The 27,734-nt window shown below is 48.0% G+C and overlaps 1 protein-coding gene across 1 annotated transcript; it reads left to right on the top strand.

Annotated features, from left to right (window-relative positions):
* Positions 1-851: 851 nt before the first annotated feature.
* Positions 852-27,626, top strand: LOC311119578 (von Willebrand factor A domain-containing protein 7-like; the record flags this gene model as incomplete). Its single annotated transcript, XM_084194253.1, has 15 exons — positions 852-1,037; positions 1,492-1,764; positions 1,914-2,010; positions 2,537-2,671; positions 4,203-4,389; positions 7,837-8,012; positions 10,386-10,498; positions 10,941-11,057; positions 11,330-11,542; positions 11,779-11,911; positions 24,703-24,849; positions 25,075-25,167; positions 25,412-25,683; positions 26,447-26,740; positions 27,111-27,626. 15 exons carry the CDS (start codon positions 852-854, stop codon positions 27,624-27,626), a joined length of 2,952 nt encoding a protein of 983 aa, XP_084050379.1.
* Positions 27,627-27,734: the final 108 nt, after the last annotated feature.

Here is a 27,734-nt window from a genome sequence, read left to right as displayed (position 1 = left end):
TTCCCAGAAACACACAGAGTTACCAAACAGAGTAACCAGGAAATGAGTTAGTAAACAAAACACAGGACACCACAGTATCCATACTCACATACGGAAATAGTCTCTAACAAAAAACACAACTGACCGGCTTTTATACAATGGGATGTGTGATGGAAAAACCAGCTACAGATGGTGCAATGCAGAGGAATGTTCACTGATTGGTCCACCTTAGCAATCAGCAGACACCCCAACGACCACCAATCAGGAACATATAGGACACCTGTGATTAGGGCAGAAGGAGAGGAAAAACACAAAAAGACACAGGATACCTGTATCCGTAACATATACCCATCTACCAATAGATGCCCTTCTCTGCGAGGCATTGGAAAACCTCCCTGGTTCTTTGTGGATGTGTTTGAATCTGTGTTTGAAATTCACTGCTTGAGGGACCTTACAGATAATTGTACGTACAGAGATGAGGTAGTCATGAAAAAATAATGTTAAACACTATTATTGCACAGACTCCATGCAACTTATTATGTGACTTGTTAAGCACATTTTTACACCTGAACTTATTTAGGCTTGCCATAACAAAGGGGTTGAATACTTATTGACTTAAGACATTTTAGATGTTCATTTTTAATTCATTAGTAACAATTTTGAAAAACATAATTCCACTTTGACATTATGGGTTATTGTGTGTAGGCCAGTGACACAAAATCTCTATTTAATCAATTTTAAATTCAGGCTGTGACACAGCAAAATGTGGAATAAGTTAAGGGGCGTGAATACTTTCTGAAGGCACTGTATGATCAAACTATAATATTATGATAAGTCACGTTGACTGGCCTCTCCCTCCCACAGACAGGTTGATGATGTCATCAGTCCTGGCCGTAGTCTCTCTCCTCCTCCTGCAGACTGGGGTCCAAGGATTCCTGGTTCTCTTCGCAGGCAGCTCCATGGACCACCTGGAGATCACTAGGGAAGCCATCTTACAGACCACGGCACAGGTGTGCAAGCAACTGGCCTCTGTTGAGGGAAGAGACTTCACTCTGCCGGTAAGTAAACTAAAGCCACAAAACTAAGTACTACATCAAACTCATATACAGTCGCTGTATTTTATTTATACTTTTGTCATAGTAAAGAAAGTATTGGTGTTGTGTTTTCTAATGTAGTACAGAATATAGTAGAATACATTTTATTTACACCAATGTGTATTACAATGTGTGTGTGTGTTTGTGTGCGTGTTTGTGTGTGTGTGTGTGTGTGTGTGTGTGTGTGTGTGTGTGTGTGTGTGCGTGTTTGTGTGTGTGTGTGTGCGTGTTTGTGTGTGTGTGTGTGTGTGTGTGTGTGTGTGTGTGAGTGTGTTTGAGTGTTTGTTTGTGTGCGTGTTTGTTTGTTTGTGTGTCTGTTTGTGTGTGTGTGTGTGTGTGTGTTTGTGTGTGTGTTTGAGTGTGTGTTTGTGTGCGTGTGTGTGTGTGTGTGTGTGTGTGTGTGTGTGTGTGTGTGTAGCCCGGACCCCTGACTGCAGAGGTTCTGGCTCTAGCCTGCTCCTCATCGGGGTCTGCTAAGAGTTTCCAGAGTGCCATATCAGACGTCACCTGGAGAAATGCCGGAGTTGACTTCCGTCACCTGTTCAATGAAGAGTACCACTTTGATGGGGAGAGGTTCGTGGAGGGGCGGAAACTCATCACAGATGGCTTGACCTCTGTCAAAGCCAACGTCAAGCGAGGGAACTTTGAGGCAGCAAGACAGACGCTGGGAGACATTTTACACACCTTACAGGTGATTTCGATAATTTTCATTATCTCCTCACTCCACAAGACAAGAGAGACATTGCTTTTGCTGAAATATTAGTTTAGCTAAAAGCATTTAAATCACATGGCATTTGGCATAGCACTATTTTAAACAACTTATCATTCTTATATTTTCAGGACTTCTACAGTCACAGTAACTGGATAGAACTGGGCAACAGATTTCCCCATCCCAATCTCATCAGATCAGACGTGTTGGACATCGGCCCAGTTGCAGGTATTGCGAGGGCGTGCGCCTGGGTGTGTGTTAAAGAGGGGGAGTAATATTGAAAGTGAAAGAGTTTGGAGATGGCTAATTGCCATCTGAAACAGGCAGGTTGATGTTCCTTTGAGGAGACCAGGGGTGTAACATTCAGGTTCGACAACGATCCTTACACATTCAACACAATGGGTGATTGCCAAAGGGATGACAAGTGGATGCCAAGATTGATGCAGAAAAAGTGTTTACTCAACTCACGACAACAAACTGATACGGACCAGTGCACGATGCTGCTGAAAGAGCAGCCACATGTTCCTTTGTCCTGAATTGGTGGTTGCCAAAATAGAGGTCATGTGATGCTGTAAGGAAAATTAACATGTCTATTGCTCATTATACAGGATGTGGGTCAAATATTGGCTTATGCAGTCACAACATGCTGCCTTAGTAAAGGTCATGTAATGGTGTTTTACATCAATAGTCTTTTAGAGCACGTAGTGTTGTAGTACCATGATGTAGTTTATATTGTGAAACCTCTATCCACCAGATAAGAACACGCCCACATGTCGGAGCTGTGTCGGGAAAGACTGCCAGAACAACATCCTAGAAAACATCATCAGAGATAAGAAGCTGACCTCTGGATATTTTGGCCTTGAACCTTTTTTTTCCACCAAACCAAAAGGTAGAGTCAGCCTCTAATCTGATTTTAATCAGATTTACACCGTGAAATGACCGGAGGTAGCATAGCAATAGCATACCAAACTAGTTGCATGTCTCTATGTGCTTTGGTGTTAAAGGAGTGGGTCGCAGTTCCGGAGCGACCCACTAGGTGTCATCCTCCGACAACCATAGGCACCTCCTCACTCACAGTCGGGACTAATTATCTGCCTATTGGTGTCACCTGTGTCTATTTATGCCCTCACTTCCCTGTGTTCCCTTGCTCAGTTTTCTGTGCTAGTTCCTTGATGTCAAGCAGTACGTATCAGTGTCGGATCACATAACAGAGTTACAGGTACTCGAGAAGTGTTCTCCCTCTGTCATTGTGTTTTTCCAGTCAGAGTTAGTATTTCGTATTGTTTGCTGTCAGCCTGTTATTTGGAGACCTATGTGCTCCTCATTTGTTATCATGTATAGTCTGTTGTTTTGTATCCTGGCTTTTGGACCACCAGTAAAGATCCTTGTTTCACCATCTCTGCCTACTGCCTACTGTCTATCCTGCACCGCACCTGGGTCACACCTCACACCAACCCTTACAGAAAACTGAGCCAATATGGACCCAGCGGAGGCAGCACAGTATCATAGCGCATTGGCAGCGCAGGGAGCCATGCTGGATCAGCACGACCGCAGCCTGCAGCAGATCATTGAGAATCTCTGCCAGCTGACGATCGCCGTGCAGAGCCGAGTGGACACCCGACCGGTCCCGGCAGCCGCCTGAGACATCGTGGGAACCCCGCCTACCACCTCCGGAGAGGTACGACGGACATCCAGAGGGCTGCAGGGAATTCCTCACCCAGTGTTCCCTGATGTTCAGCCTACAACCCTCCTCCTTTCCGATGGAGCAGGGCCAGGTGGCCTACATTATCACTCTGTTGACAGATCGGGCCCTTTCTTTGGCTACCGCGGAGTGGGAGAGCCAAACTCCGGCGTGCTCCGACTCCTACCAATTCACCCGGGAGTTACGCAAGTTGTTCGACACCTCTCGGGTGGTGTCGGGGCACACGACCGGGAGGCGGCTCACAGCTTGTCGGCAGGGTGACCGCTCGGTGGCGGACTACTCCGTGCAGTTCCGGACCCGGGCTTGAGAGGCAGGATGGAAGGAGACCGCCCTGGTTGTCCTGTACGCGCAGGGGCTATCGGAGGGGATGAAGGACGAACTCTCCTTCAGGGAGCTGCCTGAGCAACTGGACGGCCTCGTCGACCTCTCGGTGCGTGTGGACAATTGGCGTTGTGAGAGGGCTTATGAGAGAGGCATGACGCAAGGCTCGCCTCCGCGTCTCCCTATCAGCCTGGAGGCTTTCCGCCAATTCAGGGAGGAGACGCTTCAGGAGGAGGCTATGCAGCTGGGTGCGGCGGATGATCAAATTAAGATACTGCATCTGTAGGACCAGGCTAGTAGCTGACTGGCAGAGAAGAAATATCGATGTAATAACAAGATCCTGACGGCAGTTCTAAGTGACCATCGTATTGTCCTGATAATCTCTATCTGTTGGCAGGGAAGTGCAGCCATGGGGGCTCATTGGACCAGACAAGCGGGCAGGAGCCTACGGGTGGGATCAACAAGGACTCGCTTGAGTCCAACCATGGCAACTGGCACACTGCAGCTGCAGAGGTGGCCGTGGTTGCAACCAGGCAGCTGCTGGAGGACATCAGAGGGGCTGCCGGGGACACAGACTTCCTACGGTGGGGAATTGTACTTAATCATATAAGCACTGTTGTGAAGGGTCATGGCAACCGGCTGGAAGGACCACGAAGAAAAGGACTAGGGTTGGAAGGAGGCTTTTAAGGTCTCTACAGTGTATTCAGAAAGTATTCAGACCCATTTACTTTTTCCACATTTTGTTACGTTACAGCTTTATTCTGAAATTGATTAAATCGTTTTTTCCCCTCATCAATATACACACAATACCCCACAATGACAAAGCAAAAACAGGTTTTTAGAAACTTTTGCAAATGTATTAAAAATTTAAAACTGAAATATTCAGACCCTTTACTCAGTACTTTGTTGAGGCACCCTTGGCAGCGATTACAGCCTTGAGTCTTCTTGGGTATGACGCTACAAGCTTGGCACACCTGCATTTGGGGAGTTTCTCCCATTCTTCTCTGCAGATCCTCTCAATCTCTGTCAGGTTGGATGGGGAGCGTCGCTGCACAGCTATTTTCAGGTCTCTCCAGAGATGTTAGATCGGGTTCAAATCCGGGCTCTGGTTGGGCCACTCAAGGACATTCAGAGACTTGTCCCGAAGCCACTCCTGCATTGTCTTGGCTGTGTGCTTAGTGTCATTGTCCTGTTGGAAGGTGAACCTTCGCCCCAGTCTGAGGTCCTGAGCGCTCTGGAGCAGGTTTTCATCAAAGAAAACTTTGCTCCGTTCATCTTTCCCTCAATCCTGACTAGTCTCCCAGTCCCTGCCGCTGAAAAACATCCCCACAGCATGATGCTGCCACCACCATGCTTCACCATAGGGATTGTGCCAGGTTTCCTCCAGACGTGACACTTGGCATTCAGGCCAAAGAGTTCAATCTTGGTTTCATCAGACCAGAGAATCTTTTCTCATGGTCTGAGAGTCCTTTAGGTCTCTTTTGGCAAACTCCAAGCGGGCTGTCATGTGCCTTTTACTGAGGAGTGGCTTCCGTCTGGCCACTCTACCTTAAAGGCCTGTTAGGTGGACTGCTGCAGAGATGGTTGTAGACAGTTTTGTGCCTTTCCAAATCATGTTCAATCAATTGAATTTACCACAGGTGGACTCCAATCAAGATGTAGAAACATCTAATGGATGATCAATGGAAACCGGATGCACCTGAGCTCAATTTCGAGGCTCATAGCAAAGGGTCTGAATACTTACGTAAATAAGGTATTTATGTTTTTATTTGTTATACGTTTGCAAAAAAATCTAAAAACCTGTTTTCACTATGTCATTATGGGGTATTGTGTGTAGATTGATGAGGGAAAAAATTAATTTAATCAATTTTAGATTAAGGCTGTAACGTAACAAAATGTGGGAAAAGGGAAGGGGTCTGAATACTTTCCGAATGCACTGTAGGATGGATGTGTTGAGTTGTGGCTTGTAAGGCCTTGGAGATACTTTTGGCCATGTAGTGTATGTGGACACTTCCTCGTCAAACATCTGATTCCAAAATCATGGGCATTAATATGGAGTTGGTCCCCCCTTTGCTGCTATAACAGCCTCCCCTCCTCTGCGAAGGCTTTCCTCTAGATGTTGGAACATTGCTGCGGGGACTTGCTTCCATTCAGCCACATGAGCGTTAGTGAGGTCGGGCACTGATGTTGGGCGATTAGGCCTGGCTCGCAGTCTGCGTTCCAATTCATCCCAAAGGTGTTCGATGGGGTTGAGGTCAGGGCTCTGTGCAGGCCAGTAAAGTTCTTCCACACCAATCTCGACAATCCATTTCGGAATGTCATTGTATGCTGTAGCGTTACGATTTTCATTCACTGGAACTAAGGGGCCCGAACCATAAAAAACAGCCCCAGACCATTATTCCTCCTCCACCAAACTTTACAGTTGGCACTATGCATTCGGGCAGGTAGGGTTCTCCTGGCATCTGCCAAACCCAGATTAGTCCGTCGGACTGCCAGATGGTGAAGAGTGATTCATAACTCCAGAGAACGCATTTCCACTGCTCCAGAGTCCATTGGCGGCGAGCTTTACACCACTAGCAGACGCTTGGCATTGCGCATCTTAGGCTTGTGTGTGGCTGCTCGACCATGGAAACACATTTCATGAAGCTCCCGATGAACAGTTCTTGTTGCTTCCAGAGGCAGTTTGGAACTAGTGAGTGTTGCTTATAGATGTTTCCACTTCACAATAACAGCACTTACAGTTGACCAGGGCAGCTCTAGCAGGGCAGAAATGTGACTAATTGACTTGTTGGAAAGGTGGAATCCTATGACAGTGCCACGTTGAAAGTCACTGAGCTCTTCAGTACGGGCCATTCTACTTCCAAATGTTTGTCTATGGAGATTGCATGGCTGTGTGCTCGATTCTATACAACTGTCAGCAACGGGTGTGGTTGAAATAGCCGAATCCACCAACTTGAAGGGGTGTCCACATGCTTTTGCCATGTAGTGTAGGATTTATGTGGATAACAAGGGTTTAGGATATGGTGGTCATGAAGATACAAAAGGAAAACATTAAGGAAAACATTAAAACACAGTGCAGACATGACAAAGTAGTGCCAGGTGACTATGGGGAATAGGCTTAACGTATAACATGTATAAACTAAGGACACTGCCAGGATAAATATGACTAAGGGTTAAAGGCAACATAATACACAATGATTCCATAAACAACCCATTGTGCTCTGTGAAATAAAATCAAGAATTGGATTCCTGCTCATTCCTCTAACATGATCGATGTACCATAGCGGTAGCAACAGTCCTGAACCGAACTTCACAGTCCACCCTGGGCTAGATCGTTTCTTCATGGCCCTTCGAGCCGGATAAGACTGCTGCCATGGAACCAGACAACCTACCTGAAGGAGGTGCAGGGGTCATCCCCAAACGCCTTCAAAACACACACAGAACACACAAAGAACTCTTCAGCCCCTTTTCAATAACAGCTCCTCCTAGACGATGTTAACAGACATCAACAACCAACCAGACAATACAGGTCAGCGTTCCACCCCAGGGCCTTCCCTCACCAGTGGTTAGCGTGCCACCTCCAGGCCTTTCCTCTCCAGTGACCAGCATGCCACGCCCTTCGGGTACCTCTCCTGTGGCAAGTGTGCAACCTCCAAGACACCCCCTGGTGGACAGAATTCCAACCCCAGGCCTTCCGGCTGGCAAGACAAACCCAAACCCTCCAACTGTCCAGAGGTATGATGAGCTTTGCCTTCCTCCTTCTGTGGCCTTTGGAGCGTGCCGCCCTCCACCATGAGACAGCCAGGGCCAATCGACCAACAAGTCCTGAACCTAACTTACAGTCCATCGAAGCCCTAGTCCTTTTCTTCAAGCACATTTATCTGCCTCTGACCCTGCTGCACATGTGCAACAACTTTTGCATTGCATAACACATGAGATGCCTTCTCTTTCTCTCTCTCCATCTCTCTCTCGCTCTCGCACTCTCTCTCGCTCTCTTTCTATCTCTCTCACTCTCTCTCTTACTCTCTCAGGATGATGGGGATCTCTAAGAATGGATCTAGAGTTCTGTGTTTTGTGATCGACACCACCGGCAGCATGTCGGACGACATCGCAACGGTAAAGAAGACCACAGCGTTCATCATCGACAGCAAGAGAGGAACGCCAAACGAGCCCTCAGCCTACATCTTGGTCCCCTTCAACGACCCAGGTGAGAGATGGCATCCTCTACCCTACGGGCCCTGGTCCAAAGTAGTGCTCTATGCAGAGAATAGGGTGTCATTTGGGACGCAGCCGTGATGCAACCTGTCTGACAGACCCCGGAATCGGGCACTCGAATAATCCCCAAAAAGATGTGTATGTTTACATGACTTATTTTATTGATTTCCCACCGTTTTATAAATCAGAAGACAGCCATCTAGACCTTCCTAGGACCATGTAAATGTCCCCTGTCGAATTTGACGTGTATTTGCCTCCCTCTGGTGGTCGGCTGCATCTTTACATCCATTTATATCACTTCACTGCAAACGTCACGTCAAAGGGAAGGTCCTTTGAAAAAACATTTATCCAGCTGGACTGCTTCACGGCACAGACATGGCAAAGCAATCGCTGATTTTGTCTCGAGCAGGCGGATCTAAATACATGACTTTCGTACCTCTATGATAAAGAATGCGACCTACACACTTCCTTAAACCTAAAATAGGTAAAGAAGTAATTTGGTGTGGAAGTCAAACATTTGTTTTACATCAGAGGCAGAAACATTGCATATGTTCAGAAGGACAAAATGGAGCCCTTTAGATAGCCCTTTCTCCCTTTGTCTATAGGAGGGAGGCACGCTGTTTAAATGGCCCCAAATGTTGATTTAGATGTTCACAAATGTGACAGGGGACACTACTACATCAATATAATATTGCCCTCTTGCTAGACTGATGATTTAAACCATTGCGAAACAGTGCAAAACGGCTGTCAGCTCAACTGGTTTTAAACAAACCAGCATACTCTCAGCTGTATACCAAAACAAGCACCAGGGCTGGTATTTTGCACAAAACAAACCCACCAAATCTCAGATTGTAGCTTTTAAGATAAATTACCTAACATACTACATAACATGGATTCCTAAAAGAACTCTGCATAGACTACTACTGTGTGTAGCTAACAGCATTTTCAGGGAGAGAAAAAGAAATGTAATCTTATACCGTAATATCTCTGTACTTAGTGTGACAGTCCACACAATCTGATCAATGTGTATGACATGGATACCGTGTATGAGATGGATAATGTGTATGACATGGATACCGTGTATGAGATGGATAATGTGTATGAGATGGATAATGTGTATGAGATGGATAACGTGTATGAGATGGATAATGTGTATGAGATGGATAATGCGTATGAGATGGATAACGTGTATGAGATGGATAATGTGTATGAGATGGATAATGTGTATGAGATGGATAATGTGTATGAGATGGATAATGTGTATGAGATGGATAATGTGTATGAGATGGATAATGTGTATGAGATGGATACCGAGTATGAGATGGATAATGTGTATGAGATGGATAATGTGTATGAGATGGATAATGTGTGTGACATGGATAATGTGTATGACATGGATACCGTGTATGAGATGGATAATGTGTATGAGATGGATACCGTGTATGAGATGGATAATGTGTATGAGATGGATAATGTGTATGAGATGGATAATGTGTATGAGATGGATAATGTGTATGAGATGGATAATGTGTATGAGATGGATACCGTGTATGAGATGGATAATGTGTATGAGATGGATAACGTGTATGAGATGGATAATGTGTATGAGATGGATAACGTGTATGAGATGGATAATGTGTATGAGATGGACCCTGTCCAATCCTAACGTGTATGACATGGATAATGCGAATGACATGGATAACGTGTATGAGATGGATAACGTGTATGAGATGGATAATGTGTATGAGATGGACCCTGTCCAATCCTAACGTGTATGAGATGGATAATGTGTATGACATGGATAATGTGTATGAGATGGATAATGTGTATGACATGGATAACGTGTATGAGATGGATAATGTGTATGAGATGGATAATGTGTATGACATGGATAACATGTATGAGATGGATAATGTGTATGAGATGGATAATGTGTATGACATGGATAACGTGTATGAGATGGATAATGTGTATGAGATGGACCCTGTCCAATCCTAACGTGTATGACATGTATAATGCGTATGACATGGATAACGTGTATGAGATGGATAACGTGTATGAGATGGATAATGTGTATGAGATGGATAACGTGTATGAGATGGATAATGTGTATGAGATGGATAATGTGTATGACATGGATAACATGTATGAGATGGATAATGTGTATGAGATGGATAATGTGTATGACATGGATAACGTGTATGAGATGGATAATGTGTATGAGATGGACCCTGTCCAATCCTAACGCGTATGACATGGATAATGCGTATGACATGGATAACGTGTATGAGATGGATAACGTGTATGAGATGGATAATGTGTATGAGATGGACCTTGTCCAATCCTATTATTTTTGTGCCACAAGACTTTGGGCCCCTGATGCGGACCACGGAACCAGACGTCTTTAAGGCCCAGATCAATGCACTGAATGCTAATGGAGGAGGGGATTTCCCGGAGATGAGTCTATCAGGACTTCAGGTACATTGACAGTGGCTGACGAACCTGTAGTGTAGGACAGACATGTACAACCAATACAAGACTGTATACCTTATGGAACAACGGGGACTGTGAAGAGACACACACAAGGGTATTTACACATTCATTCGCACACATTGTGATATTGTTGTATGGTGGTATTAAACATTTTGTATTGTAGATATGTAGTGGTGTAATAACGTTATATGATGTACTGTTTTATATTCTGTTTAATATGTAATGTAAGTGCTTTAATATGTTTGGACCCCAGGAAGAGTAGCTGCTGCCTTGGCAGCAGCTAATGGGGATCCCTAATAAATACAAATATAACTGTTATGAATTTGTATTGTGAATTTGCCTTCCAGCTGCCAGTTCAACATAGAATGCATTCCCAATACATTCTAGTGGTATGCTAGTGTGACCGTGTCCCCTGTGCTTTCTACAGCTGGCTTTAACTGGTGCACCCCCCTCTTCAGAGATCTTCCTTTTCACTGATGCCCCCGCAAAAGACTTGTATCTAACAGGCACGGTGAACGCCCTCATAGAACGCACTAAGTCAGTGGTGAGTAGCTGGGCCTTGTTTCGCTCTGTGACGAGCAACATTAACCAGTAACGTTTCTATCTTCCTCTAGCTTTTTCATTGCCTTTGGATTTATTGATTTTCACAATCGTAGAGAACTTCACAATCGCAGAGACTTTCACAATCGTAGAGACCTTCACAATTGTAGAGACCTTCACAATCGTAGAGAGAAAAACATCAAATTCCTTGACTTTTCTCTCCTTTCTCTGCCCCTCAATTCACTATGTATTCTCTCTCGCTCTCTCTCTCTCTAGGTGACATTCTTCCTAACTGGCTCTTTGGGTCTCCGTCGTAGGAGGGGTAGTGACCAGGGCCAAGGACAGGTCCAGCACAGTCGGATGGCAGTGTCAGACGCCCAGCTCTACAGGAACCTGGCCCAGTCCTCAGGTGGCCAGGCAATACAGGTCACCAAGACAGAGCTGCCCAAGGCCACCAGCATCCTTGTGGAATCCTCCAGCTCTTCCTTGGTAGCCTTTGACTCCAATAGTAAACATTAGGGTAACCCTAGGTCCAAAATGTGAAGTTTGGGAGAAGATAATTCTAATATCCCATAACTCTTTGCATAAATGTGGAAGAATTCTATACAAGGGATCAGCTCTATCTTATTTATTTTCAAAAAGCTTGCACTCATTTATTAAGACCCCCCCCCCCCCCCCTTCTCTCCCACCCCTTTCTCTCTCTCTCCTCTCCTTCATTCTTTCAGGTGACCATTCTACAGGCTGTGAGGAGTCCAGGAAGGGCTGATAATTTCTCCTTCACAGTAGATGAGTCTGTGAGAAACCTGACTGCTTATGTAACAGGAAGCTCCCTTTCCTTCACTCTCACCAGCCCCTCAGGTATTCCAGAGATATTCCACAGATTTTTCATTCATCCTTTTTATTTACATTACATTTACGTAATTTAGCAGACGCTCCTATCCAGAGCGACTAACAGTTAGTGAGTGCATACATTTTCATGTATCCTTTTTATTTAATCTCTCATCACAAAGTCAGGTCTCTGTTGTAAAAGAGGTCTTCTGATCTCAACAGTGTATGACTTTGTGGGTTACAGCGAGCAAAGACGACCATCACCACCAATCATAGTTAACACGTTTTTAAATGTTATTCTGCCACTGCCACACATATACCACAGGTGTTGTAAAAAGAGTGTTGTAACAATCACTCAGAACCACATCAATACATCTTCCTGTTGTTTTTTTTTTACAAACATGCACATTTCATCAACAAGCAATGTCAATTCACAAATACCAATTCATCCCTGTTTCAAAATAGTAAATAGTGAAAATATCAAAACAAACCCCAACAACTCAGTATGACTATGTGTCCAGTGTAGGGGTGTAACGATCCATCTACTACATCGATGTATCGATTTATATTCCTATGATCCAACTACATCGATCTGTGCTCGGCGAGTTGGCCTTTTGGACAACATATATCAATCTAACATCGTTTTAAAATGTAATAAAACGATTGTATCGATACTAGGAAATAACCCATTGGATTTAAGCACGTCAGACTTTATATGGATGTTTTTTCTTAGCATTTTTAATGATAAAGGCTTTAAACATTACTCGATTCAGTCTGCCTATCCGTGACGTCATCGCCCCGCGCCAGCAGAAGCGCAAAGGCGCAAAGACAACAAAACATAGCATGGCGGACGACAGAGGAGAAGCCGACGAGCGAGAAATTATCAAGCCACCATTGCGGTCCTTACAAGAAACAGGAATCTAGGAAACTTCACCTGCACTGTCCAGTATCCAGGTATTTATTTCAGTCACACTGGTTGAATTTTTGGCTAAAAGGTTACTTAATCGATTTCAAGTCAATGAATCGTTTCGGATCGTATCGTTCTAAATGAACCAATATCGTCCTTGAAACGTATCGACAACCACGAATCGTGATACAAATCGAATCGTTGTTAAAACGAATCGTTACACCCCTAGTCCAGTGGCAGTATGACTGTGTGTCCAGTGGCAGTATGACTGTGTGTCCAGTGGCAGTATGACGGTGTGTCCAGTGGCAGTATGACGGTGTGTCCAGTGGCAGTATGACTGTGTGTCCAGTGGCAGTATGACTGTGTGTCCAGTGGCAGTATGACTGTGTGTCCAGTGGCAGTATGACTGTGTGTCCAGTGGTAGTATGACTATGTGTCCAGTGGCAGTATGACTGTGTGTCCAGTGGCAGTATGACTGTGTGTCCAGTGGCAGTATGACTGTGTGTCCAGTGGCAGTATGACTGTGTGTCCAGTGGCAGTATGACTGTGTGTCCAGTGGCAGTATGACTGTGTGTCCAGTGGCAGCATGACTGTGTGTTTTTTATGTACTATTTTTTACATTATTAGCTCAGAAAGTGTTTTGCATCATTACATACAGCCGGGAAAAACTATTGGACATCAGAGCGGCGGTAACTCACCAGCATTACGACCAGGAATACGGCTTTCCCGAAGTAGATCCTTTGTTTGCTCTCCCCAGGGCAACTGAACTGATTCCAGCGGCTGACCCAAAACATCGCCGGCGGAGGAGAGGCACTCGGAGCGGCCTGCTGGTTCGACTTAGGAGGCGCGCACACCACCCACCACTTCCGAGTATATTACTCGCTAATGTTCAATCTTTGGTTAACAAGCTCGATGAACTCCGGGCAAGGATTTCTTTCCAGAGAGACATCAAGGCCTGTAACATACTCTGGTTCACGGAAACATGGCTCTCTTGGGATATTCTGTCGGAATCGGTCCAGCCTGAGGGGTTCTCAGTTCATCGCGCAGACAGGAATAAATATCTCTCTGGGAAGCAGAAGGAGGTGTGTGTTTCATGATTAACGACTCATGGTGTAATTGTAGTAACATACAGGAACTCACATCCTTTTGTTCACCCGACCTAGAATACCTCACAATCAAATGCCGACCGTATTATCTCACAAGATAATTTTATTTGGTTATAGTCACAGCCATGGATATCCCCCCTCAAGCCGATACCACGACGGCCCTCAAAGAACTTCACTGGACCTTACGCAAACTGAAAACCACATATCCTGAGGCTACATTTATTGTAGCCGGGGATTTTAACAAAGCAAATTTGAGGACTAGGCTGCCGAAGTTCTATCAATATTTCGACTGTTGTACTCGCGCTGCCAAAATCCTTGACCATTGCTATTCGAACTTCCGGGATGGTTATAAGGCCCTCCCCCACCCTCCTTTCGGCAAATCTGACTACGACTCCATTTTGCTTCTCCCTTCCTATAGGCAGAAACTCAAACAGGAAGTACCCGTGCTGAGGACTATTCAACGCTGGTCTGACCAATCGGAATCCACGCTTCAAGATTGTTTTGATCACGGGGACTGGGATATGTTCCGGGTAGCTTCTGGAAATAATTTAAACGAATACACTGAAACTGTGAGTGAGTTTATCAGGAAGTGTACAGGTGATGTTGTGCCCACTGTGACTATTAAAACCTTCCCTAACCAGAAACCATGGATAGATGGCAGCATTCGCCTAATCTGAAAGCGCGAACCACCGCATTCAACCATGGCAAGGTGACCGGAATATGACAGAATACAAACAGTGTAGCTACTCACTCCGCAAGGCAATTAAACTGGCAAAACATCAGTATAGAGACAAAGTGGAGTCGCAATTCAACGGCTCAGACACGAGACGTATGTGGCAGGGTCTACAGACAATCACGGACGACAAAAGGAAAACCAGCCACGTCGCCGACACCGAAGTCTTGCTTCCAGGCAAGCTAAACACCTTCTTCACCCGCTTTGAGGATAACACAGTGCCACTGACGAGGCCCACAACCAAGGACTGTGGCCTCTCCTTCTCCGTGGCCGACATGAGTAAGACATTTAAGCACGTTAACCCTGGCAAGGCTGCCGGCCCAGACGGCATCCCTAGCCGCGTCCTCAAAGCATGCGCAGACCAGCTGGCTGGTGTGTTTACGGACATATTCAATCTCTCCCTTTCCCAGTCTGCTGTTCCCACATGCTTCAAGATGGCCACCATTGTTCCTGTACCCAAGAAAGCAAAGGTAACTGAACTAAATGACTATCGCCCTGTAGCACTCACCTCTGTCATCATGAAGTGCTTTGAGAGACTAGTCAAGGATCATATCACCTCTACCTTATCTGTCACCCTAGACCCACTCCAATTTGCTTACCACCCCAATAGAACCACAGACGATGCAATCGCCATCACACTGCACACTGCCCTATCCCATCTGGACAAGAGGAATACCTATGTAAGAATGATGTTCATTGACTATAGCTCAGCATTCAATACCTTAGTACACTCCAAGCTCATCATTAAGCTTGAGGCCCTGGGTCTGAACCCCGCCCTGTGCAACTGGGTCCTGGATTTCCTGACGGGCCGCCCCCAGGTAGTGAAGGTAGGAAACAACATCTCCACTTTGCTGATCCTCAACACTGGGGCCCCACAAGGGTGTGTGCTCAGCCCCCTCCTGTACTCCCTGTTCACCCATGAATGCGTGGCCACGCACGCCTCCAACTCAATCATCAAGTTTGCAGACGACACAACAGTATTAGGCTTGATTACCAACAATGACGAGATCGCCTACAGGGAGGAGGTGAGGACTCTGGGAGTGTGGTGCCAGGAAAATAACCTCTCCCTCAACGTGATCAAGACAAAGGAGATGACTGTGGACTACAGGAAAAAGAAGAGGGCCGTGCACGCCCCCATTCTCATCGACGGGGCTGTAGTGGAGCAGGTTGAGAGCTTCAAGTTCCTTGGTGTCCACATCACCAACAAACTAACATGGTCCAAGCACACCAAGACAGAAGTGAAGAGGGCACGACAAAACCTATTCCCCCTCAGGAGACTGAAAAGATTTGGCATGGGTCCTCAGATCATCAAAAGGTTCTACAGCTGCACCATCGAGAGCATCCTGACTGGTTGCATTACTGCCTGGTATGGCAACTGCTCGGCCTCCGACCGCAAGGCACTACAGAGGGTAGTGCGTATGGCCCAGTACATCACTGGGGCCAAGCTTCCTGCCATCCAGGACCTCTATACCAGGCGGTGTCAGAGGAAGGCCCTAAAAATTGTCAAAGACTCCAGCCACCCTAGTCATACTGTTATCTCTGCTACCACATGGCAAGCAGTACCGGACACCAAGTCTAGGTCCAGGAGGCTTCTAAACAGCTTCTACCCCCAAGCCATAAGACTCCTGAACATCTAATCAAATGGCTACCCAGACTATTTGCATTGCCCCCCCCCTTTTACGCTGCTGTTACTCTCTTTTTATTATTTAATTATTTATGCATATTCACTTTAATACCTCTACCTACATGTACATATGACCTTAATTACCTCAACTGACTGGTGCCCCCGCACATTGACTCGGTACCGGTACCCCCTGTATATAGCCTCGCTATTGTTATTTTTACTGCTGCTCTTTAATTAATTGTTACTTTTATTTCTTATTAGTTTTTCATGTAATGTTTTTTTTGTATTTTTTTGTATTCTTTCTTAAAATGTCATTGTTGTGGCAAAGGGTGGCTATTTGAAGAATTACAATTATAATATATATTTTTCATTTGTTTAACACTTGTTTGGTTACTACATGATTTCATATGTGTTATTTCATAGTTTTGATGTCTTCACTATTATTCTACAATGTAATTTTTTTTTAAAAATTAAGAAAAACCCTTGAATGAGTAGGTGTGTCCAAACTTTTGACTGGTAGTGTATACGGAGGGTGCGGGGCAACATAAGATGAACAGCAGAGGGGAGATGGGGAAAGGGCCAATAAACCGGAGGGAAAGTTTGCGGGACTCCACCCGGAGGGGCAGATCCCGGGTGGACAGCCATACAGCGTTTTTCTGGATTTTTTTGTTGTTATTCTGTCTCTCACTGTTCAAATAAACCTACCATTAAAATTGTAGACTGATCATTTCTTTGTCAGTGGGCAAACGTACAAAATCAGCAAGCAGGAGATCAAATACTTTTTTCCCTCACTGTACTTTCTGCCCGAGATGATACCGGGGAGCCGGGGTCCGTTGGCGGTCCTCTTGTCTTCAATACCTGGAGGTGGTCTTGAGAAGAGCTGACCGGGCTCTCCTCCAGGTACGACGACAGCGGCGGACAAACATCTGGGCCAAGGGTATGCTGACCTCTTCTCAGAGCGGGGGCTGATAACCCAGGGAACACTCAAAGGGCGAAAGACCCGTGGCCGAGCAGGGAAGGGTGTTGCTGGCGTATTCGACCCACACTAGTTGCTGGCTCCAGGTGCTGGGATTGGCGAAGACCAGGAAGCACAGAGTCGTCTCCAGGTCTTGGTTGGCTCACTCCGACTGGCCGTTGGACAGGGTGGAAACCGGAGGACAGGCTGGCCGACGACCCAATGAGTGTGCAGAACGCCTTCCAGAACCGGGACGAGAACTGAGGACCCCGGTCTGAGACCATGTCCACTGGGAGTCCATGGATCCGGAAGACGTGCTGCACCATGAGCTTGGCTGTCTCTTTGGCGGAGGGCAGCTTGGGGAGAGGAATGAAGTGGGCGGCTTTGGAAAACCGGTCCACAACTGTCAGGATGGTGGTGTTGCCATCAGACGGGGAAAGACCCGTGACAAAGTCCAGAGATATGTGAGACCAGGGATGGTGAGGAACAGGCAGAGGTTGGAGGAGACCAGCCGGAGCTTGCCGAAGAGTCTTGTTCTGCGCACAGATCATGCAGGCGGTGACAAACGCAGAGACAATAAGAACCATGGTAAGCCACCAAAAGCGTTGTCGCAGAAAGGCCAGGGTCCGATGGGAGCCCGGGTGGCAGGCAAGCCCGGAGGAGTGGGCCCACTCCAGGACTGAGGAGCGGACAGCGTCAGGAACAAACATCCTGTTATCTGGGGCCCCCCCCGGGTTCTGCTGAGAACGCTGCGCCTCCCGGACCTGCTTACATATTTCCCAACTGAGTGGCGTCGCCAAGCATGAGGTGGGAAGGATGGTCTCGGATTCCGGGGGTGTAGCCACGGGGCTATAGCGCCGTGACAGCGCTTCTGGCTTGACATTCTTGGATCTTGGTCCAAATGAGAGGGAAAAGTGGAACCGGGTGAAAAGCAGGGCCCACCTAGCTTGCCTGGAATTGAGACGCTTGGCGGTGCGGAGGTATTCCAAGTTCTTGTGGTCTGTCCACACAATGAACGGATGTTCTGCCCCCTCCAGCCAGTGCCTCCACTCCTCCAACGCCATCTTCACCGCGAGAAGCTCACAATTCCCCACATCGTAATTCCTCTCTGTGGGGTTGAGACGATGGGAGGAGAAGGCGCAGGGATGTACCTTGAGGTCCAGGGCCAAACGCTGGGACAGGACCGCCCTCACTCCGACATCCAAAGCATCGGCCTCCACCACGAACTGGCGGGACGAGTCAGGATGAACCAAGATGGGAGCAGTGGTGAAACGGTGTTTGAGGTCCCGGAACGCCGGTCAGCAGCTGGGGACCATGTGAACAGAACCGTAGGAGAGGTGAGTGCAGACAGGGGGGAAGCCAGGGTTCTGTAACCCCGGATAAAGTGGAGATAAAAGTCGGCGAATCCCAGGAAACGTTGCATCTGCACTCTGGACGTAGGCTGGGGCCAATCCACCACCGCTCTCACCTTCCCGGGATCCATCTGTACAGTCCCTGCAGTGATGATGTAGCCCAGGAAGGGGATGGTGGAGCGATGGAATTCACATATCTCCGCTTTCACAAAAAGCTGGTTCTCCAGGAGGCGTTGGAGGACCTGTCGGACGTGGAGCACGTGTTCTTGTAGCTCAATTGGTAGAGCATGGCGCTTGTAACGCCAGGGTAGTGGGTTCGATCCCCGGGACCACCCATACGTAAAAATGTATGCACACATGACTGTAAGTCACTTTGGATAAAAGCGTCTGCTAAATGGCATATTATTATTATTATTATTATTATTATTATTATTCTTGGGTGGAGTGGGAGAAGACGAGGATGTCGTCGAGGTAGACGAAGACGTACCGGTTCAACATGTCGCAGAGAACATTATTAACCAGGGCCTGGAACACATCTGGAGCATTGGTAAAGCCAAATGGCATGACCAGATACTCGTAGTGACCGCTGGCCGTGTTGAAGGCAGTCTTCCACTCGACCCCCTCCCGTATCCGCACCAGGTGGTAGGCGTTCCGTAGGTCCAGCTTGGAGAACACGTTGGCCCCCTGGAGCAGCTCGAAGGCCGAGGAGATGAGTGGTAGCGGGTAGCGGTTCTTCACCGTGATGTTGTTGAGTCCCCGGTAGTCGATGCACGGGTGCAGGGTTTTGTCCTTCTTCTCCACAAAGAAGAACCCTGCGCCAGCGGGGGAGGCAGAAGGACGGATTAACCCGGCAGCTAGGGAGTCCTCAATGTAGGACTCCATAGCCTTGGTCTCCGGACCCGACAGCGAGTACAGTCGTCCCCGGGGCGGAGTGGTGTAGTCATAGGGTCGGTGCTGCGGAAGCAAAGTGGCCCGGGCCTTACTGAACACCTCCCGGAGGTCCTGGTACTTCGCGGGAAACCAGAGAGGTCCGAGGCAACTTCAGAGCCCCCAGGAAGACGTCCCAGGGGCAGGCTGCGCTGACTTCAGGCAATGAGCATGGCAGAACGGGCTCCAGCCCATGATGGTACCAGTAGACCAGTCAATAAAGGGATTGTGTCGCTGGAGCCAAGAGAAACGACTTAATTAGCAGGAATTGGATCGTCTCGCTGTAGTTCCCTGATACTTTTAGGTTGATGGGGGTGGTATTGTGGGTGACCCGGCCTGTAGAGCGCCCATCCAGCGCTCTAACGTCCATGGGAATGGAGAGGGGCTGAGTGGGGATGCGTCCATAAAGCTCTCATCGGCCCCAGAGTCAATTAATACCTGGAGAGATTTCGACAGGTTCCCCCACAGCAAGATGGCATGAAAGGGGATGCGAGTAAGGGGAGAGGAAAAGTTCTCCATATGGCCCACCAGAGTACTCGCTCCTACCGGTGAGCCTGGTCTTTTAGTGGACAGGTGGACACAAAATGACCAGTAGTCCCGCCATACAGGCAACTCTTCGTGTGAAGCCTGTATTGCCGTTCAGCTGAAGACAGCCTATCTCTGCCTAGTTGCATCGGCTCGAGAAGAGGTGAATCGGCAGACTTCGGAGACTCTCGGAGGAACTATGGTAGCCTCGGGTTCTCTCAGCAACGGAGCCGTCGGGGACTTCCAGGATGTCTCGGAGGCGAGGTGGAATCCTTGGGCGGGCGAGTGGAATCGGACTTCCTCTCCTTCCTTCATTCCCGTAGTCACCCATCGATCCAAATGGTTAAGGTGATAAGCGAGTCGAGATCCGTCGGTAGTTCTGGGCTGCAAGCTCATCCTTTACTTCCTCCGATACTCCGTGCAGGAACGTGTCGAATAGCGCTTCCGGGTTCCAGGCACACTCAGCCCAACGTGCGGAAATCCACTATATAGTCTGCCACACTGCGGGATTCTTGCCGAAGCTGGAGTAACTTCCAGGCAGCCTCACTCTCGGACAATGGAGCATCGAAAACCTTCTTTACCTCCTGCATGAACTCCTCCAGACTGAAGCATACGGCCGACTGTTGTTCCCACACTGCCGTAGCCCAGGCGAAAGCCCTCCCGGACATCAGCGTGATGAGGCACGCTATCTTAGAGAGGTCCAAGGGGAAGGAGGAGGGCTGCAGCTCGATGATGAGAGAACACTGAACGAGAAATGCATGACAGGTTGCCGACTCTCCAACGAAGCGTTCTGGGGGAGGTAAGCCGGGTTCTCAGGAAACCGGGGTGGCCGGGGAGGCCAGGCTGTTAACAGCTGGGTTACTGAGGGGCTGGGAGGTTAACGTCGTGGTAGGCTGCCTAACAGACAATCCGCGGTATTGCTCCAGCAATGTGTTAAACGCTCGGTCATGGCGTTCGGCCAAGGTCTGGAACCCTTCCATGAGACCACGAAGCAACTCCTTGTGCCTTCCAATGGTGGCTCCTTGGGAGGAGATTGCGTTGCGGAGCTGGTCCGAGTCTGCTGGGTCAGTCATGGCCAGTTTGTACTACACGTTTCAGGAGAAGACCCAGATGCAGACAGTGTCGAAGTAACAACATTTTATTACAAAAACAGGGGGCAGGCAAACAACGGGTCAAGGGCAGACAGAGGTCAATAATCCAGGGTGGTGTGACAAGGTACAGAACGGCAGGCAGGCTCAGGGTCAGGGCAGGCAGAATGGTCAAAAATTTGAAAACTAAAAAACAGGAACTTGAGAAAGACAGAAGCAAGGGGGAAACCGCTGGTAGGCTTGACAAAACAAAACAAACTGGCAACAGACAAACAGAGAACACAGGTATAAATACACTGGGGCAAATGGGGAAGATGGGCGACACATGGAGGGGGGTGGAGACAATCACAAAGACAGGTGAAACAGATCAGGGTGTGACAGAAACTTCTCACAGCCAACGACCAACCCTAGGCACTCCTTTTCTATTCAGTCAAAGAACGGGCCTCATAAGCCACAGGCTTCCACATCCCTTGACGCTGCTGAAGCAGCACTGCTCCAATGCCATCTTTGGAGGCGTCCGTGGACACCTTAGTAGGCCAGTCAGGTTGAAACAAGTTAGCACTGGCTCTTCAGACAAAATTCTATTCCATGTTCTCTGTTCCATGAGAACTCTGTCTCGTACTGAAGGAGTGTTTTAGTTGACAGGTTTGGTACAAACTTCCCCAAATAATTGACCATACCCAAAACACGCTGAATGCCTTTCCTATCAGTGGGATTTTCCATCTCCCTCACTGCTTTGACCTTGGCATGATCAGGCTGCACATCCTCCGAGGACAGCTTATCCCCCAGAAATGTGATTTCCTTCACACAGAACTGACATTTAGCTCGATTTAGCTTCAAACAATGCTTCTGAACCCTCTGCAGAGTCTTTTCCAGCTGCTCATTGTGTTCCTGAATAGTGGACCCCCAGACCACAAAATCATCCACATACATTCTTAACTCCCTCTAACTCCCTCTAACCCCCTCTAACCCCCTCTAATCCCCTCTAACCCCCTCTAACTCCCTCTAACCCCCTCTAACTCCCTCTAACCCCCTCTAACCCCCTCTAACTCCCTCTAACCCCCTCTAACTCCCTCTAACCCCCTCTAACTCCCTCTAACCCCCTCTAGCCCCCTCTAACCCCCTCTAACTCCCTCTAACCCCCTCTAACTCCCTCAACCCCCTCTAACCCCCTCTAACCCCCTCTAACTCCCTCTAACCCCCTCTAACTCCCTCAACCCCCTCTAACTCCCTCTAACTCCCTCTAACCCCCTCTAACCCCTCTAACTCCCTCTAACCCCCTCTAACCCCCTCTAACTCCCTCTAACCCCCTCTAACTCCCTCTAACTCCCTCTAATCCCCTCTAACCCCCTCTAACTCCCTCTAACCCCCTCTAACTCCCTCTAACTCCCTCTAACCCCCTCTAACTCCCTCTAACCCCCTCTAACCCCCTCTAACTCCCTCTAACCCCCTCTAACCCCCTCTAACTCCTTCTAACCCCCTCTAACTCCCTCTAACTCCCTCAACCCCCTCTAACCCCTCAACCCCCTCTAACTCCCTCTAACCCCCTCTAACTCCCTCAACCCCCTCTAACTCCCTCAACCCCCTCTAACCCCTCAACCCCCTCTAACTCCCTCTAACCCCCTCTAACCCCCTCAACCCCCTCTAACTCCCTCTAACCCCCTCTAACTCCCTCTAACTCCCTCTAACCCCCTCTACTCCCTCTAACTCCCTCTAACTCCCTCTAACCCCTCTAACCCCCTCTAACCCCCTCTAACTCCCTCAACCCCCTCTAACTCCCTCTAACCCCCTCTAACTCCCTCAACCCCCTCTAACTCCCTCAACCCCCTCTAACCCCTCAACCCCCTCTAACTCCCTCTAACCCCCTCTAACCCCCTCAACCCCCTCTAACTCCCTCTAACCCCCTCTACTCCCTCTAACTCCCTCTAACTCCCTCTAACCCCTCTAACCCCCTCTAACCCCCTCTAACTCCCTCTAACCCCCTCTAACTCCCTCTAACCCCCTCTAACCCCCTCTAACTCCCTCTAACCCCCTCTAACCCCCTCTAACTCCCTCTAACCCCCTCTAACTCCCTCTAACTCCCTCTAACCCCCTCTAACCCCCTCTAACTCACTCTAACCCCCTCTAACTCCCTCTAACCCCCTCTAACTCCCTCTAACTCCCTCTAACCCCCTCTAACTCCCTCTAACCCCCTCTAACTCCCTCTAACCCCCTCTAACCCCCTCTAACTCACTCTAACCCCCTCTAACTCCCTCTAACTCCCTCTAACCCCCTCTAACTCCCTCTAACTCCCTCTAACTCCCTCTAACTCCCTCTAACCCCCTCTAACCCCCTCTAACTCCCTCTAACCCCCTCTAACCCCTCAATGACACTTTTCATGGCCTTGTGAAAGAGCTCAGGGGCAGAACTAATGCCAAAAGGTAACCTCTTAAAGGAATATCTTCCAAAGGGAGTATTGACTGTACACCGTTTGGTTCATATGTCTCGTTCTTCTTTGGTGAACAATATGCATCAAACTGATCCAGTACCTCCACGAACTCGTCTTTCCCTCCTCATTTGCAAATGTGAAGGTATTGAATCTATCGATTGCCTGTGGTCCTGCTACAGTAAGAAAGAGAGCAACCTTACATTCATCCAGCTCCTTTGTAACTCCAATGGCAGACATATACAGCAAAAAAAAAACGCTGCCTAAATGTTTTTCCAATTCGCGTCCACATTCCCATCCAGGCTCAAAGCCTCTGGTGGCTTGATAACATCCATTGCACTTCCATAAACTCCAACATTCACAGAAAAAACACGATTTCCTGGTATGACTTTGTGGGTTACAGCGAGCAAAGACGACCATCACCGCCAATCATAGTTAACACGTTTTTAAATGTTATTCTACCACTGCCACACATATACCACAGGTGTTGTAACAATCCCTCAGAACCACATCAATTCAAAAAGGACTTCCTGGATATATATAAACCAGGTCTCTCCAACCCTGTTCCTGGAGAGTTATCCTCCTGTAGGTTTTAACTCCAACCCTGTTCCTGGAGAGACATCCTCCTGTAGGTTTTAACTCCAACCCTGTTCCTGGAGAGTCATCCTCCTGTAGGTTTTTACTCCAACCCTGTTCCTGGAGAGACACCCTCCTGTAGGTTTTAACTCCAACCCTGTTCCTGGAGAGTCATCCTCCTGTAGGTTTTAACTCCAACCCTGTTCCTGGAGAGACACCCTCCTGTAGATTTTAACTCCAACCCTGTTCCTGGAGAGACACCCTCCTGTAGATTTTAACTCCAACCCTGTTCCTGGAGAGACATCCTCCTGTAGGTTTTAACTCCAACCCTGTTCCTGGAGAGTCATCCTCCTGTAGGTTTTAACTCCAACCCTGTTCCTGGAGAGTCATCCTCCTGTAGGTTTTAACTCCAACCCCAGTTGTAACAAACCTGATTCAGCCTATCAACCAGCCACTCAGGTGCGCTAGATCAGGGTTTCCCGAACTCTGACCTGGAGTTTGGCCGGTGTAGGCCGTCATTGTAAATAAGAATTTGTTCATAACTGACTTGTCTAGTAAAATAAAGGTTAAATTAAAAAATAAAATAAAAATGTCATCCCACAGGTGTGTCCCAGAGTAGTGCGGTGGTAAATGGGTCTCTGGGAACGATTCAAACCGTGGGGAACTTCCTCACGCTGAGGCTGGACAGCCAAGTGGGATTATGGAAAATCAGTGTGAAATCAACTGCGCCCTACTCTCTGAAGGTCGTAGGTGAGTGCGACGACATTGCCTTTTCTGGAGGGTATATTACATAGAAATTAAGCATGTTAGCAATCAATTGTAATAGTGTGTTAAAGTGGCAGGTTGTGTGTGGGTAACACATTGTTACAGAGTACTTACAACTGTTTGCGGTTTACACAATTTCAGAGATTATGCTAATAAACACAAGTGTGATGACTCTTTCCAGGTCAGAGCTCTTTGACTTTCTCTTTCCAGGTCAGAGCGCCATCGACTTCCTGTTTGACTTTGTGGAGGTGTCCCAGGGACCTCATCCAGGCTTCGCTGTTTTAGAGTCCCGTCCTCAAGCTGGTGAGACAGGATTTAAAGAAACAGTTTGAGCACAGTGATACAGGGTGGATATTTACAGAGGGCACCAAAATGCTGTCTATGTCTGTCAGTTCCTCCATCGTGGTTCCTAACACTGACATTGATTTAACATTCGTAACTTTTTTTTGGTTCTTTACTGACAGGTTTCTAGCCCAGCATTTAAGTATAATGTGATTAGCTACTTATACATTGGCTACCTCCTAACCTCCACATTTCTCCGCCCCAGGTGGCAACGCCACACTGCTGGTGTCGGTGACGGGGAGTGACTCTGTGAGGCTGAGGGAGGTTGCCCTGGTCGAGGCTGAGGGGTCAGGGGAGGTCAATGGAACCTTGGAATCAGTCGGAAGCGGGGACTTCCTGGTTACCATGGACAGAATCCCAGCGGGGGAGTTTGTTGTGCGTCTGAGAGGAGAGAACAGTGCCACCACCAGGGCATCACCAGACAGCTTCCAGAGACAATCCTCCACCCGCCTCAGAGCCTCCACTGTTATGGTGACGGTGAGTGCCAAGGTCAAAGGTGAAGAATCAGAGTTGTTGAAGTTGCCCCTTGACACTGGGTCTGGTAATTTTCTAATTTTACCCTGTGATGGTTAGTGTTTGGGAGGTATCCTGGGGAAACTTGTAGCCTACCAATCTTGAGTAGTGAGTACACAGAGCTCCATATTCAGATAAATGAATGACTGCAGTAGGCAGAACGTTCTATTGTGTTCTGTCTGGTTTCAGGCTGAGGCAGAACATTCTGTTGTGTTCTGTCTGGTTTCAGGCTGAGGCAGAACATTCTGTTGTGTTCTGTCTGGTTTCAGGCTGAGGCAGAACATTCTGTTGTGTTCTGTCTGGTTTCAGGCTGAGGCAGAACATTCTGTTGTGTTCTGTCTGGTTTCAGGCTGAGGCAGAACATTATGTTGTGTTCTGTCTGGTTTCAGGCTGAGGCAGAACATTCTGTTGTGTTCTGTCTGGTTTCAGGCTGAGGCAGAACATTCTGTTGTGTTCTGTCTGGTTTCAGGCTGAGGCAGAACATTCTGTTGGGCGGCGCACAATTGGCCCAGCGTCGTCCAGGGTAGGGGAGGGAATGGCCGGCAGGGATGTAGCTCAGTTGATAGAGCATGGCATTTGCAACGCCAGGGTTGTGGGTTCGCTTCCCACGGGGGGCCAGTATGAAAAATAAAAATAAATATGGATTCACTAACTGTAAGTCGCTCTGGATAAGAGCGTCTGCTAAATGACTAAAATGTAAATGTAAATGTGTTCTGTCTGGTTTCAGGCTGAGGCAGAACGTGACCTGGAGCCTGGAATACCCTTTTCAGTGCTGTTCACCGTGACAACCAACGGGACAGGCGGATCCTTCACCATTCGGGCCACAAACGACCGGGGGTTCAAATCCTCTTCCCCTACAAACCTGAAGCTAGTGACCGGGGTCAGTGCCAACGGCACAGTGACCCTCACGGCGCCCGCGAACACCGCGTCGGGCACGGACGTCACCCTGACCATCGAGGCTGAGTCTCCCGGGGCCACCGACACCAACTACGCTGTCCTGCGCCTGTCCGTCGTTTCACCGGTAACTCTGAGGAACACAGGGTGTTTCGTTTATGTGTTGGTCTTTTCTCTGTTCTTGGTGTAGTGGTAGAATTAAAGTAGCCTGGTCGCAGATCTTTTTGTGCCAACATTCCACTCCTTGTCATGACAAGGAGTAGCAAGGAGTGGAATGATAGCACAAACAGATCTGGTACCCAGGCTAGAATTACAGCAGGGATTAATAGGAAAAGTAATTGTCACCGCACTCATGTCTTTCCTCCAGGGTTAACGTTGTAATTGTTTGTAATGTCTTTTTAGATCTGTGTCGGACTCCAGTTAGACTAGCTGTTGTCATGGCGTCAGCTAATGGGGATCCTAATAAAAAAAAATTAATTCTTTCCCCTCCCCTGCAGGTGACAGATTTCACCCGTCCGGTGTGCAAGGTGGTCAGCGTAACGGCTAATTGTTCTGATGACTGCAGCCTGTCCACGTGGGAGCTCTCTGCCAACCTGACGGATGGCAACGGGACGGGCATCGAGCGCGTCACTCTGCGCCAGGGCAACGGAACACTCAACACCAGCACGGTGGCGGGCGCGGGGAATTGGACCGTGACTCTGGCAGCCTACAGCGCCTCCTGCTGTTCCCCGGAGGTAGAACTGGTGGCGGTGGACGGCGCGGGGAACGTTGGAACCTGTTTCAGGTCCATCAGAGTGACAGTGGATACCACTGTCCTGCCACCAGTCACCAATGTCACCAGTGTCACCAGTGCTATCAGTGTCACCAGTGTCACCAGTGCTATTACTCAGAACAGCATCACCAAGACTACAGCTAAGGTTGGCACCACCGCGAGCAGGGGCCATATTCTATCCGTCTCTTCCTATCTCTGTTTCATCATGTTGGTCTCTGTCACAGTCGTTTTGAGCCGCTAGGTAGCTAGTGTCACGGTGTCACTACTGGTCTTGAAAGATGTTTAATCATATTCAATAGTTTCTCTGTTATAATACTGCCTGGTAACTTTCCATAATTGTGTAGATTCT

This window comes from Coregonus lavaretus (genome assembly GCF_964263955.1).
Source record: "Coregonus lavaretus genome assembly, contig: HAP1_SCAFFOLD_945, whole genome shotgun sequence".
Lineage (NCBI taxonomy): Eukaryota > Metazoa > Chordata > Actinopteri > Salmoniformes > Salmonidae > Coregonus > Coregonus lavaretus.
The sequence above is the reverse complement of the archived record's forward strand: the minus strand, read 5'-3'. Positions and strand labels throughout refer to the sequence as shown.